The 13,496-nt window shown below is 34.1% G+C and overlaps 1 protein-coding gene across 1 annotated transcript; it reads right to left on the minus strand.

Moving 5' to 3' along the window:
• Positions 1-364: 364 nt before the first annotated feature.
• LOC129881058 (uncharacterized) lies at positions 365-6,412 on the minus strand. The gene is made up of 3 exons (XM_055955385.1): positions 6,238-6,412; positions 3,777-5,689; positions 365-1,342 (listed from the first exon to the last, which is right to left on the minus strand). The coding sequence occupies exons 2-3, from the start codon at positions 5,367-5,369 to the stop codon at positions 959-961; spliced, it is 1,977 nt and encodes a 658-aa protein (XP_055811360.1). The 5' UTR covers positions 5,370-5,689; positions 6,238-6,412; the 3' UTR covers positions 365-958.
• Between the last annotated feature and the right edge of the window lie 7,084 nt (positions 6,413-13,496).

Raw genomic sequence — 13,496 nt, forward strand, 5'->3', positions numbered from 1 at the left:
CAATAAGCGGATTCAGGATTCAAGATTTAGACGTTGTGAATTCTTAATTGAAAATGTCGGTTTGCAAGTATACGTCTAACCATATCTATATACGGTTTTCGTGTAAATTGGCATCCTGTAAATTGGCATCCAAGAGCCTTTGCGCCAAGCAAGACTGCCCTTGTCCCTCAACTTTCTCAATTCTGCCTCCGCCTTTGCTTTGTTCCAAATAAAATCTTAAGGCAAAGTGGTTTGTATACCTACTTTACATACTTGACGAAGGGAATGAACGTTTAGACATTACAGGTTTGAACAAGCATATATAGCACTTTATATTTGACCGATTCCCAGAAATTCAACATCTTAAATGATAGAAACAAAGCACTTCAAGAATCAAGATTACTATAAAAGAAAAAAAGAACTCACAAACACGCTAGGCTGTTTTAAAATGTAAAGCTCTTTACAAATTTAATCTATTTTAACCGGCCAAAGCACAAACTAATCTCCTCTTTCAAAGTCTACACAGAGAGAAAAATCTTAAAGACGATATGACTTGTATGTCTCTCTCATGGTACTACTTCGTTATCAGTTACCCAGGAGTATTCAACCTTGCAAGGTGGTCCTTGCTGATTCATACAGGATTCCACAAGCCCCATGCTACTCAGTCAGAATATAAGCTAATGATATATGAAGTCCCGAGAGTTGCATGGAAGCTCTCGCCAAGAAATCTATGACTCAAATCTGCCTGACGTACTTAACTGGAAACACTAAGAAGAAAATGATGTTTTGTAAACTTCCACATTAGTTTAAGGTACAACAATGGCAGAAGACAAATATTTTCTGATACAATAAAGAGGTGAACTCCTAAAACTTGCCCCCAGGAGAGCCTCAACTTGCTTGACCCTTGGAAGAGAAACAGGGACACGGAGCGTTACCTCTTCTTTCTATGGTAAGTAGGAGAGAAGAAGTCCCATTGCTGTTATTCTTCAGCATCCTCACTTGTCTGCTGCCCATTCTCTGGATTTCTAGTGGCACTATGCTTTTTATGCTTCTTGTTCCTTGCTTTCTTGGCTTTCATTCGGCGTTTTTTCTCATTTGCATCAACCCAAGCATAATCTGAAGGTATACGGAAAGGGTCAATCTCATCCTGGAAACTGTGGTTTTTACTGTCGCTAGATAGCTCGTCACGGTTCCCCTTCATCCATGAAATCCATGATGTAGAACCATCGGATTCCTTAGACTTAGCATCTTGGAAATTTGTAGGACTTGAAAGAGGGGTTGAAAATTCGTCCACTGGTTCAAGCTCTTCAAACTTTGTAAATGTAACAAGAACTCGAATTGTTGGAACGATGGGGATAGCTACCTAAAGTGCAGTAGACTCTTGTAAGTTACATGGAAAACTTCATCATACAGTCACATAAGAATGCAGTTCAAGTAGTATCCATCAAAATCACAAGTATGACTGTCAATTGGAGTGAAGGAATAGTTTTTCCCATCACCAACTATTTTTTTTGACCTTGGTAACTTTGTATTATATCACAAAACAATACATGGGTTGTATTGAAACCTTATATACATGGGTTGTATTGAAACCTTATATACAAGTGTACTCCTAATTTCACTTCTCTATGGTTAAATTGAGTCTAGAACATCAATAATAGAGATAGTGTCATTTGATTATAACTGATTACACCAAAAAACTAGACAACGAATGAAGTTAAGTTTAACTTTCTGCACATTGTTCACTATGCTCTCAAAACATCTTGAATTCCTCTCTTTCCAGATAGCTTCACCTATCACCAGCTATAATACACACAATAACTATGAAAGTTAAAATTCTCTGGTAGATCTAACAAATCTTGGTTAGGTTGCTACAAACCAAATTTAACTTCTTACAACGACCATCACCTTGAAATTTTTTTCCCAAATTGCACAGGTTATAAGTTTCATGGATAGTCACTCAACTTTCATTGCCTCACTACACCTTTTTTTGACAACCGTGGTGTCAGGACAAACTTGCACACCTCGATTAATTTCACGGTGTATCTACTACCTTCCACCAACACACATCAGGTAATTTTGTTCACCAAGGCTTGGCTTGGACAAATGGGAAGAAATCATTAGTATTTTTGCCTCCACTACAATTTCAACTTGAGACCTCATGGTTTCAAACCTACTCCATTGACCACTAGGCCACAACCATACGTCACATTTATTTTTTGTAATAAAAAAATCACTTGACTTCATCTAAGTACCACGAAAGTCACTAAACCATTCTCTGTATCAAAAAAATCACTCAACTCAAGCCAGTATAACATAAAGTCACTGGAACTAGGGGGAAACAAAGAGAGACATTTTATATGATACTTGAGCAAAGTTGAATAACTTTTTAGCAACAAAAAAGATAATTTAGAGACTTTCCGTGATACTTGGCAAAGTTCTTTTTAAGATTCTTTTGTTACAAAAAAATAGTTTAAATTTAGAGACTTTGGTGCAATAACATAAAAGTTGAGTGACCATTTGTGAAATTATCCCTAAAATGCATAGTGACTTATATATTCTGTTTTTGATATTGCAAAGATAATTATTTAAGCTTATAAGATTAAGTCCAAATAACAATTTGAAACTAACTTTGCCATATAGACGATTTACAAGCCAAGCCATTAACTATTTTTGATCCCTATGATAAAATGTTGGAAATCTGATGATAATATTAATCAACTGACAAATACTTTGAGCATCTACTACATAAATTACAACCATAAGAGAGAAATCTTCACTTTAAGTCTGCAGCAAAAAGTCAGACATATCCTATTGCATCAGAAGCCAGTTTAGCCATTTTTAAGCATCTTGTCAAGACAAGAGTAATAGATTATCAATAGATTTCCACATGAACAGGCAATGCCTTCTTTCTTACAAGTGATAAGTAAAATAGTTCTACAAAAGCAGCAGCAGGAAACACATAATATAATCACACCAAGAGTCAAAAAAGAGCTGGTTTTCGATGCACAGGCACGAAAAACTCTTAACATGACATATGCTCAGGATTACGACCTCAACGAAACTCTTTGCCATTCTATAGTAAATTGGAACATAAATTTTTTGGTAGGTTTTGGGAGTTGTTAGGTTGTATTTGCTGCAAGCACAGGCGAGCAGCAAGAAACAATACTATATTAGGTTACAGGAACTTTTATTTTTTTAAAAAATGGCAGGTAATGGGAACTTGCTTAATAACACAATTTCCATCACATCAGGAAAACTTAACAATGTATAAAGGACCAGTCTGTCTTAGTAGTTGTAGTCATTAAGCTATAATAAAATATATCCTGTAGAGTACCACTATCAGATGAATATGTCGGAAGGTCTATCAAATAACTATTGACATTACAACATGATCCTCAATTTCCCTGCTAGATTCAAATGTCTCAACTTGGACATCATCATGAACTCCAGACAGCTGAATCATGTAATTGATTGTCCATTCTTTTCAAGTAAATGCACCAGCCATCTGTTGGTTTATGATGATGAATGTCACTGCATGACTTGGATATCACGCACCCAGGCACAACAGCATTTATGAGGTGATTGAGTAGTATCAATGAAATCTTTTACTTGATCAAAAAAAAAAAAACCACCTCACCCAACACCTTTGGCATTTAAGTATAAGCGAGGTAGAGAAGGGATACAACAGGGAAAAAACTATTGAAGAAAGCACAAGAACGATAAGAAAAAGGGAACAAGAATAACAAAACATATCCTAGAGAGAGAGAGAGAGAGAGAGAGAGAGTATCAAGTACCTTGACAGGAAATGTGCCAGGAGGTAATTTAGTAGTTAAAAGCTCTCTTAATCTTCTGACAGCTTTAACCTTGTTGGCTAGAATGTCAAGCAATGGTAATAGTTCTTCTGTTTTCAGTGGGAAGTCCGGCGTCAACCACAAAACAGGTCTTAATCCTTTTTTATACTCACTTTCGGTCTTAGGCTCACCTATGGTTCCTTTCTTCTTTTTCTTCTTGCTGCTCTTATCTTTGCTCCTTTTACCATCCCCTGTATCCTCCCGAGGAACTTCAGATGATGATGCGTGATTGTCATTTGGTCTCTGTTTGCTATCCTCTGGAGCCAGCTTTGAGAACTTCTTTACAAGCTTTGAGTCCTCTGGATCATCACTAGTGTCTTTGGAGCCTTTTTTGCTCCAACCAAACCAACTTTTCTTCTCCTTTGTAACACCATTGGATTCACAACTCTGAAATGAACCTCCATCAGAGTTTCCATGGAAATCGTGAACTTCAGGCTCTTCATACTCACCAGGTCCATCTGAATTGCCCATCCGAAGTGCAGAATCTAACTGCATTCTTTCTTCAGCTGTTAATGCATCATCATAATCATCGTCACCACCATTCACTACTTTCTCATCATCGTTCACTGTAAAGAGCTCCTCATCAGTTATAGCACCAGGAACGCGCCTTGATTTTACACTGACCATGACGTTAAGCATATCATACACCTTTGCCTTCCATGTACCAACCATCTCAGACCTTTCCTGTCTCCTCCAATTTAAGTGGGGAACAAGCTCCGCCTGGGTGACATCAATTCCTGGTCTATACATATTTGTTTGGGACATCAAAGTCACTTCACGAGCAACTTCAGCTTCTGATGGTTGCACACCAGCTCCCTCTAATGCATTTGTAATCTCTTTCTCCTTATGAGCAAGCACAATCAAAGAACCAGGAGTCAAAGATCTGTTCCCATCTTCTGATGAATACCCTTCTCCAAGAAAAAGGAAAGTTTGATCTGAACGTTGAATGCGGAACCCATCAAATCCTGCAAGAGTCATATCTGCACGAAGATTAGAACCCCGTTTCCAAATCCGGTAAGTGTCTGACGGAGCAATCCGTCCAATGAATGGTATTACCGAGCTCTCAAAGTGAAAGGTTATCTCCATGTAGAAATCACGAATTCGACCAGCTGAGGCAACAATCCTAGGAAGTCTGCGGCACCACTTGGCCCAGGCAAGGGGCTGATAATGCCTAGCAATAACCATAGCAATATTCTCCTCCTTGGTACACACTGCTTCCTGGAGAGCACTCCACCCATTCTCATTCTGAAGACTCCAATCAGCACCTGCAGCCATTAAAATCTCAGCTGAGACAGGATCCCTCATCCGAACAGCAAGGTGCAATGGGGTTTCACGGCCAGGAACATCCCGCCTATCAATTACTGCAGAAACAGAATCTGCATTAAGCTCAGCAGCCAAAGACTCCGTTTCAGTGTTCACTTCACCAGCCTTGGGCAGTTGAGGAAGGCCAGCAACTATTCTTTTCAAAGTAGCATAGTCTCGCTTAGCCACAGCCAAATGAGCCGGACTATGAACGTACTTGGACCAATCTTCCATTGGTTTCTCCTCAACTCTACCTTCTTCCTTTCCAGAGCACTTGGAATAAGCTAGAATTCACCCATCTATCTCCTCAAATCATATATGACTATTCTGTCACCAACCTTCAATTAAATCAGTTATCTTCTTAAATCTTGCTCAGAATTGAAAACCTTAGGATTTTCCAAGATCAGAGAATTGATTTTTTCTTGAATTTTCGTTATAGATGTCGGCTTGAGCTCCCACGTACTTCACCAATTACAGCATTGCAAATTTCAAGCTCAATTTGCTGAAACACAAGCAACATTATGCCCTGAACTCCAGTATCACTAAGCTCAAATCTGAATCCAACAAAGAAAAAGGACAAAAAATAAATTCTTCTCCTTCCCCAAGAAAAACAACAACATACCCAATATAATCCGACAAAGTAGGGTCCGAGGAGGGTAAAGTGTATGAAGACCTTACCAGACCTCATAGGCAAAGAGACGTTCCCGATAGACCCTCTACTCAAGAAAAACAGTCCATCCCAAGAAAAATAACATTATTACAGTTTGAAAGACACATCTAGATTCTCTTTCACCTTGATTTTTTCTCAAATAAAAAAAAACACAATTATAGTACACTTTTTATGCAGTTTCTAAACACAGATTCTATTTCCAAAAACTCAATTGAGAAAAGGGCCATTACATACTCAACGATCTAACTCTACTTTACTGCTTCAATCTTCTAACATAATTCAACATAAAAACACCCAAATCAATACATACAACCCATACACACAAAACCCACAAATAAAAACTAAAACTTTACAGCAAAACCCAAATCAATACATAAAAACCTATAAACACAAAATACACACAAAACCCACAAATAAAAATCAAAACTTTACCTGGAAAAAATCGATTACAGTAAAAGATGTCCAAGATTTCTTGAGGGGTAAAAATGGAAATTTATTTAGAGAGAGAGAAAGTACCCAAAATTTCTGCTTCATAGACCAAAAGGGTTTTACTTTCTCTCTCTAGAAATTGATATGTATGTATAGATTTCTGCAATTTCTGGTTTGCTGCTATACCTCACTGGCTTTTGTTTACTGTAGTTTTGCTGTTTCTGTACATCGATTTAACTGTTTGCCCCTCGATTTTGCACTAAATTACGGAATTACCTTTTCCTAGTTTCACTGTAAAGCGCGTGGGTTACTTTTTGCTGGACCCAGCGTGGCCAATGAACTATCACTCTGACTCCATGAGGGTATTTTTGGTAGAATAAATTTAAATAGCTGCCGGCTCAATCGCTTAAATTAAAAATAGTGAAGGAAGGTTATTATATGTGTGTAATCAATATATAATGTATGTATATCGACTAAAATAAATAAATAATAGAGATTTTTGATTAGTTAGTTATACATATTAAGTAGATTTTTAAATATAATTAATGGGTCTATACCAAACTATTGTATGTATACCGATTAAAATAAATAAATAATAGAGATTTTTTATTAGTTGGTTATACATATTAAGTGGATTTTTAAATATAATTAATGGGTCTATACCAAACCATCAAGTTTGTCAAATGCGTACTCCCTCTGTCCAATAATAATTATTTAATATTAATTTGGTACACGGATTAAAAAGCAGTAAATGATAAGGGTAATTTTACCAAATCAAATTCTAGTCATCTAAACATTGAAACATAGATAGTATTTAATAGTAGGGGTAAAATTAGGGTTGTTCAAAATCAAACTGAAAAAAAGTTATTGATTTATCGATAATAGGTTATTGGTTTAGTGATTTCGGTAATGATTTTAATTTTTGTAATTATCGCGTTATTGATTCTTAATGGTTTAGGGTTTTTCTTAATGGGTTAACCGATAACCCGATAGTAAATTAATAATTTATATTTATTACCATTCAGTATATAAAGTCATTCACTTAGGGTTTAGCTTTCATACTTTTATTGTCTCAAACTCTTGGTTATTATATAATGTTTTACATTTGTTTTTGAGTAACACACAATTTTTCAACTCATGTGCATGGTTCATTTGGTTTGTCACCTTGTTTCTAAGTAATTTTTAATTTTTTTTTGTATCAACTCTTAAAGGTTAAACCGATAATGATCAATAACAATAAACCGATAAACCGATAACCTATAAGACAATATCTTAATGGTTCTATAACAATTTGACATGTCTATAAATCGATAATCGATAAGTTAAACCAATAAACTTCAAAATCGAACCAAACCGGCTGATACGCAACCCTAGATAAATAGACACTTCATAGTAAATTATTCATTGGAATTTAAACTGAACAAGTATTGTTGGACATCTCAAAATAGTATAGTGGATAAGTAAAAATTGACAAAGAAAGTAATAAATAGGTTAGCTTCACGTTGAATTTCATCGATCTTCTACTTTTAATAGGTCACGAATTAAATTAAAATCATTCTCAACGAATTTATAAAAAGTGAAAACTTATCTTATTTTTATATGAGGTCCGATAAAGATTAAAGATCTTGACTGAATTAGGGAGTTTTGTAAGACTCATTAAAAAGCAAACACTTATTACTATAATTTTTTCATTTTCAAAACTCAAATTTCTTATTTTAATTAAAAGTAAAAGAATTTTGTTCATTTCACGAATAACTTGATGGTATATAAGTATTGAATGTTTTATAGAGACTATACAGATATGATACAATTTTTGTTATAAAGTAAAGACTAAATACTAAAATCGAATTAGTATCACTAGAGAAAACCAAGAAAGAGGAGAAATAGTAGAGAGAAAAGAGAGAGAAAACTTTGTATTCCTTAGTTTTTGTGTGTGTTTTTTCATTTAAATAACAATGCCTTTTATAGGCATAAAAGGGATATAATGGGCATTCATAAAATTATTTACAACACTCCTTTTTAGATGCTCATGTAAAATAAAAGTTCTAGTGAAAGAACAAATATATATAATTATTCTAATATGCATTGATTACTGCCTCGTTAAAAACTTTTCAAGGAAAACAATGGACAAAACCTCGTAAGGAAAAAAGAGTATAGCTCGTATGAACTCCCCCTTATGAGAACATCAATCCAAAGACTTGAATCTTCACATTCCAAGCTTGTGCACCATCTTTTTGAAGGTTGCAGTTGGTAGAGACTTGGTGAATAAATCAACCACATTTTCACTCGAATGAATCTATTGCACGTTGATATCACCATTTTTCTGGAGCTCATGTGTGTAGAAAAGTTTTGGCGAAATCATTCTATCTCCTTTTATGAATCCTTCCATTAGTTGTGCTATGCATGTTGTATTATCTTCATATATAATTGTGGCTGCTTTGTCACATTTTAAACCACATTTTTTCTCGAATGAGATGTGTCATGGACCTCAACCACACACATTCTCGACTTGCTTCATGAATAACTATTATCTCAGCATGATTTTATGAAGTGGCCACCATAGATTATTTTGTAGATCTCCAAGCTACGACAACACCCCCACATATGAACACGTAGCCTGTTTGAGATCGAGTTTTGTGTGGGTCAGATAAATACCCTGCATCAGCATAACCAACAAGATTGGGACTGCAATTGTAAGGATAAAATAAGTCCATATCGATAGTCCCTTTCAGATACCGCAATATGTGTTTGATCCCATTCCAATGCCTCCTAGTAGGAGAAATATTATATCTTGCTAATAAATTAACTGAAAAGGATATATCGGGCCTTGTAGTGTTAGCAAGATACATTAGTGCACCAATTACACTAAGATATGGTACTTCATGACCAAGAATTTCCTCATTCTTTTCTTGAGGTCGGAATGGATCTTTATTCATATCAAATGATCGAACAACCATCGGAGTGCTTAATGAATGTGCTTCATTCATATAAAATCTTTTCAACACTTTTTCTGTATAGGCAGATTGATGGACAAAAATATCACTTGTCAAATGCTCAATTTGCAAACCAAGACATAATTTTGTCTTTTCAAGATCTTTCATCTCAAATTCATTCTTTAAATAAACAATTGCCTTTTGAAGCTCTATTGGAGTTCCAATGAAATTTATGTCATCAACATAAACAGCAAGTATAACAAACTCCGATGTTGTTTTCTTAAGAAAAACACATGGGCAAATCGCATCATTTATATAACCTTCCTTAGATAAATACTCACTAAGACGGTTATATCACATGCGTCCAGATTGCTTCAAACCATCCAATGATCTTTGCAATCTAATTAAATATATTTCCCAAGACTTTGAACTATATGCTTTTGGCATCTTAAATGCTTCGGTAATTTTCATGTGTATCTCATTATCAAGTGATCCATAAAGATAAGTTGTAACCACATCCATCAGATGCATATCAAGTCTCACGTGGATCGTGAAACTAATGAGATAACGCAATGTTATTGTACAACAAGACGTGTTTTATACCTTTGCATTTCATTTTTCTCATTTCTTTTTCATACAAAGATCCATTTATAACCGACAGGTTTAACATCACCAGGTGTTTGAACTATAGGTCCCAAAACTTAACGCTTGACAAGTGAATTCAATTCTGATTAAATTATTTCTTGCCCTTTTGGTCAATCATTTCTTTGTTGACATTCTACAACAGATTGATGTTCAAGATCCTCACTATCTTGCATGATTCTTGTCGCAACATTGTATGCAAAAATATAATCGACTATTATTTCTGATCGATTCAGATTTTCTTCAATATCAATTGAATTTATGGATAGTTCCTTATTTCTTTGAGTCTCAAGCTCATTGATCCCTTCAAGCATATCAGAATTATTCACATCTTGAATTTTCATAGGAGATTCTTTCATAGTGTCATCTTGATCTTTTCTTTTTCTTTTTCTAGGATTTTGATCCTTAGAACCTAATAGTCTACCACGCTTCAAACGTGATTTTGACTCATTAGCTATGACACTAGTAGATGGTCCTACAGGAACATCAATCCGAATTGGGACATTCTCTGAAGAAATATGTGATTTAGTAATTCTTTTCAAATCTGTAAATGCGTCTGGCATTTGATTTGCAATTTTCTGCAAGTGAATAATCTTTTGCATTTCTTTCTCACAAAAAGAAGTATGTGGATCAAGATGAGACAATGACAGATTTTTCCATAAAATTTCTCTTTTACTTTCACTATTTTCTCCCCCTAATTTTGAGAAAAGTGTCTCATCAAACCGACAATCTGCAAATCGAGCAATAAACATATCTCCATTTAATGGTTCAAGGTAGCGAATAATGATGGGCAATTCAAACCCAACATATATTCCTAGCCTTCTTTGGAGCCCCATTTTAGTGCGATGTGCTGGTGCTATAGGCACATATACAACACAATCAAAAATTCATAAATGGGATACATTAGGTTCTTGACCCAAAACCAATTGCAATGGAGAAAACTTATGATAATTAGTCGGCCTGAGACAAATAAGGGTTGCAGGATGCAAAAATGCATGACCCCACACAGAAGTGGGCATCCTAGTTTTCATAAGCAATGATCTTGCTATTAACTGCAGTCGTTTAATTAATGATTCAGCAAGACCATTTTGAGTGTGAACATGAGCTACAAGATGTTCTACTCTTATGCCAATCGATAAGCAATAATCATTAAATGCTTGAGATGAAAATTTTGCAGTGTTATCAAGGCGAATTGTTCTAATCTGATTATCGAGAAAATGTGTCCGTAATCGTATAATTTGTGCCAATAATTTTGTAAATGCCAAGTTACAAGATGACAATAGGCACACATGAGACCATCTAGAAGAAGCATTTATTAGGACATGAAGTATTTAAACGACCCACTAGGTGGGTGAATAGGTACACAAATATCCCTATGTATACGTTCCAAGAACGTAGGGGACTCAATCACAACTTTTGTTGGTGATAGTCTCACAATTAACTTGCCTTGATAACAAGCAGTACAAAAAAATTCACCATTTGAAAGAATCTTTAGGTTCTTTAACGGGTGCCCATTTGAATTTTCTATAATTTGTCTCATCATTATAGATTCAGGATGTTCCATACGATCATGCAAAAGTACAAAAATATTGGAATTAGTAAGCTTCTAATTTACTATAGAATGTGCATCAATTACACTAATCTTTGTTCAATACAATCCAGAAAATAAGGCCGGAAACTTTTCTATAACACATGTCTGTCCGGAGACATTTTTGATTATACCCAGATATTCAAGATCCATTTCATCAATTGTCTTGATATGATAATTATTTTTACGGATATCTTTAAAACTCAACAAGTTTCTCCGAGACTGAGGAGAAAATATAGCATTATTTATTATGAGTTTAGTTCACCTGGGCAAAATTATAATTGCTTTTCCGAAGCCCTCAATCAAATTAGCACTACCAGAAATCGTAGTGACATTTATACTGCTCATATTTAAATGAGAAAAATATTTTTCATTTTTGAATATCGTATGTGTTGTACCAGAATCAATCAAGCAAATGTCTTCATAATTGTTTTAAAAATTATCCATATCTTCAAAAAGAATGAAATAAATCTTTATTAATACTTTATTTATATAATTTAGTTCAAAGTAAAACCTAGATAATATAATAATATATAAAAATGATGATAATTATTTATGTGGATTTTTTTAGTCATCAGAACAAACTTAAAGTCTTGATTAATTTTTCATCGCTATAGTATATATGAAATCATTGCTCCCTTTTATTGTAATAAAGAAAATCAAATAAATTAAATAATAGATAAATTAGTAGTAACAAATCAATAACACACTTTGCTAAATCATGTATAAAAAAAGTGAGGGAAGTAAATTTTATCATAAAAATGATAAATAAAGTGGAGAGGAGATAAAATTTATCAATAAAGTGATAAATAAAATGAGAGGACAAATCTTATCAAAAGATTTTAATAAAGTTGAGGGGACAAATTTTATATAAAAAAAATTCATTATCAAAAAATATATATTCCATTATTATAAAAAAAAATACATTATCATAAAAAAATATTTTCATTATCATAAAGAAATTTCCATTATCAAAACAAAAAATAATCTATTATTATTAATGGAAATTTGTAGATTGCTATCTTTAACATTATTTTATGTCTATTACTAAAAAGTAAGTTTGTAGTAATGCATGAACAAAGATTTATTATATATATATATATATATATGTGTGTGTGTGTGTGTATGTGTAAATTTTAATATATGTAGACAAAAACAAATATTTATATAATTTATTTATAAACAGTACAAAAACAACAAACATTAATAATATTATCATTAACAAATTCAACATGATCATTAAATTCTCCCATATTCACATAACCATCTCCAATCAAATGATCTATCTTTCCTTCAGAGTGGACAAAGAAATCTGCCACATCCAAGTGTGTGAAGGCATCATGATTTTCGGTCATAAAATTAGCTTCACGATTTTTATCCTTCTTTCTTAGTAATGCCTGATAAAGTTCAACCAAATATTTGGGAGTACGACAATCACGTTCATAGTGACTCCTTCTGCCACATCAAACGCAGTTTGTTCTAACTGCTTCATATTTCTCATCTTTTTCTTTTCCTTTTTTATATTGATTTTTCTTTGGTGCATGATTAACACTAGGAAAAGAATTTCGTTCTTGGTCATAATTACGTCCACGTCCACGACTAGGACCAAGACCTCTTCCATGTCTAGCGTGGTGGGAGTACACCTCATTCACTTCAGGAAGTGGTGTAGATCCAGTAGATCGATTCTCGTGATTTTTTCATTAACAAATTATTATTTTGTTCAGCCACAAGAAGATGAGAAACCAGTTCAGAATACTTTTTGAAACCTTTCTCTCAATATTGCTGCTGTAGGAGCATATTCGAGGCATGAAATGTGGAGAACGTTTTTTTCCATCATATCAATATCACTAACCGTATCTCCACATAGTTTCAATTGAGAAATAACTCTAAGAATGACAGAATTATATTCATGAATAGATGTAAAGTCTTGTAGCCTTAAATGCATCCATTCATATCGTGCCTTTGGATGTATGACCATTTTCAAGTGGTTATATCTTTCTTTCGGTAATTCCATGGCATGAGTGGATCCTTGACTGTGAGATATTCAATTTTTAAAATTTTGTCAATAGGATGACGTAAGAATATCATTGCTTTAGCAC

This window comes from Solanum dulcamara, chromosome 2, assembly GCF_947179165.1.
Source record: "Solanum dulcamara chromosome 2, daSolDulc1.2, whole genome shotgun sequence".
NCBI lineage: Eukaryota > Viridiplantae > Streptophyta > Magnoliopsida > Solanales > Solanaceae > Solanum > Solanum dulcamara.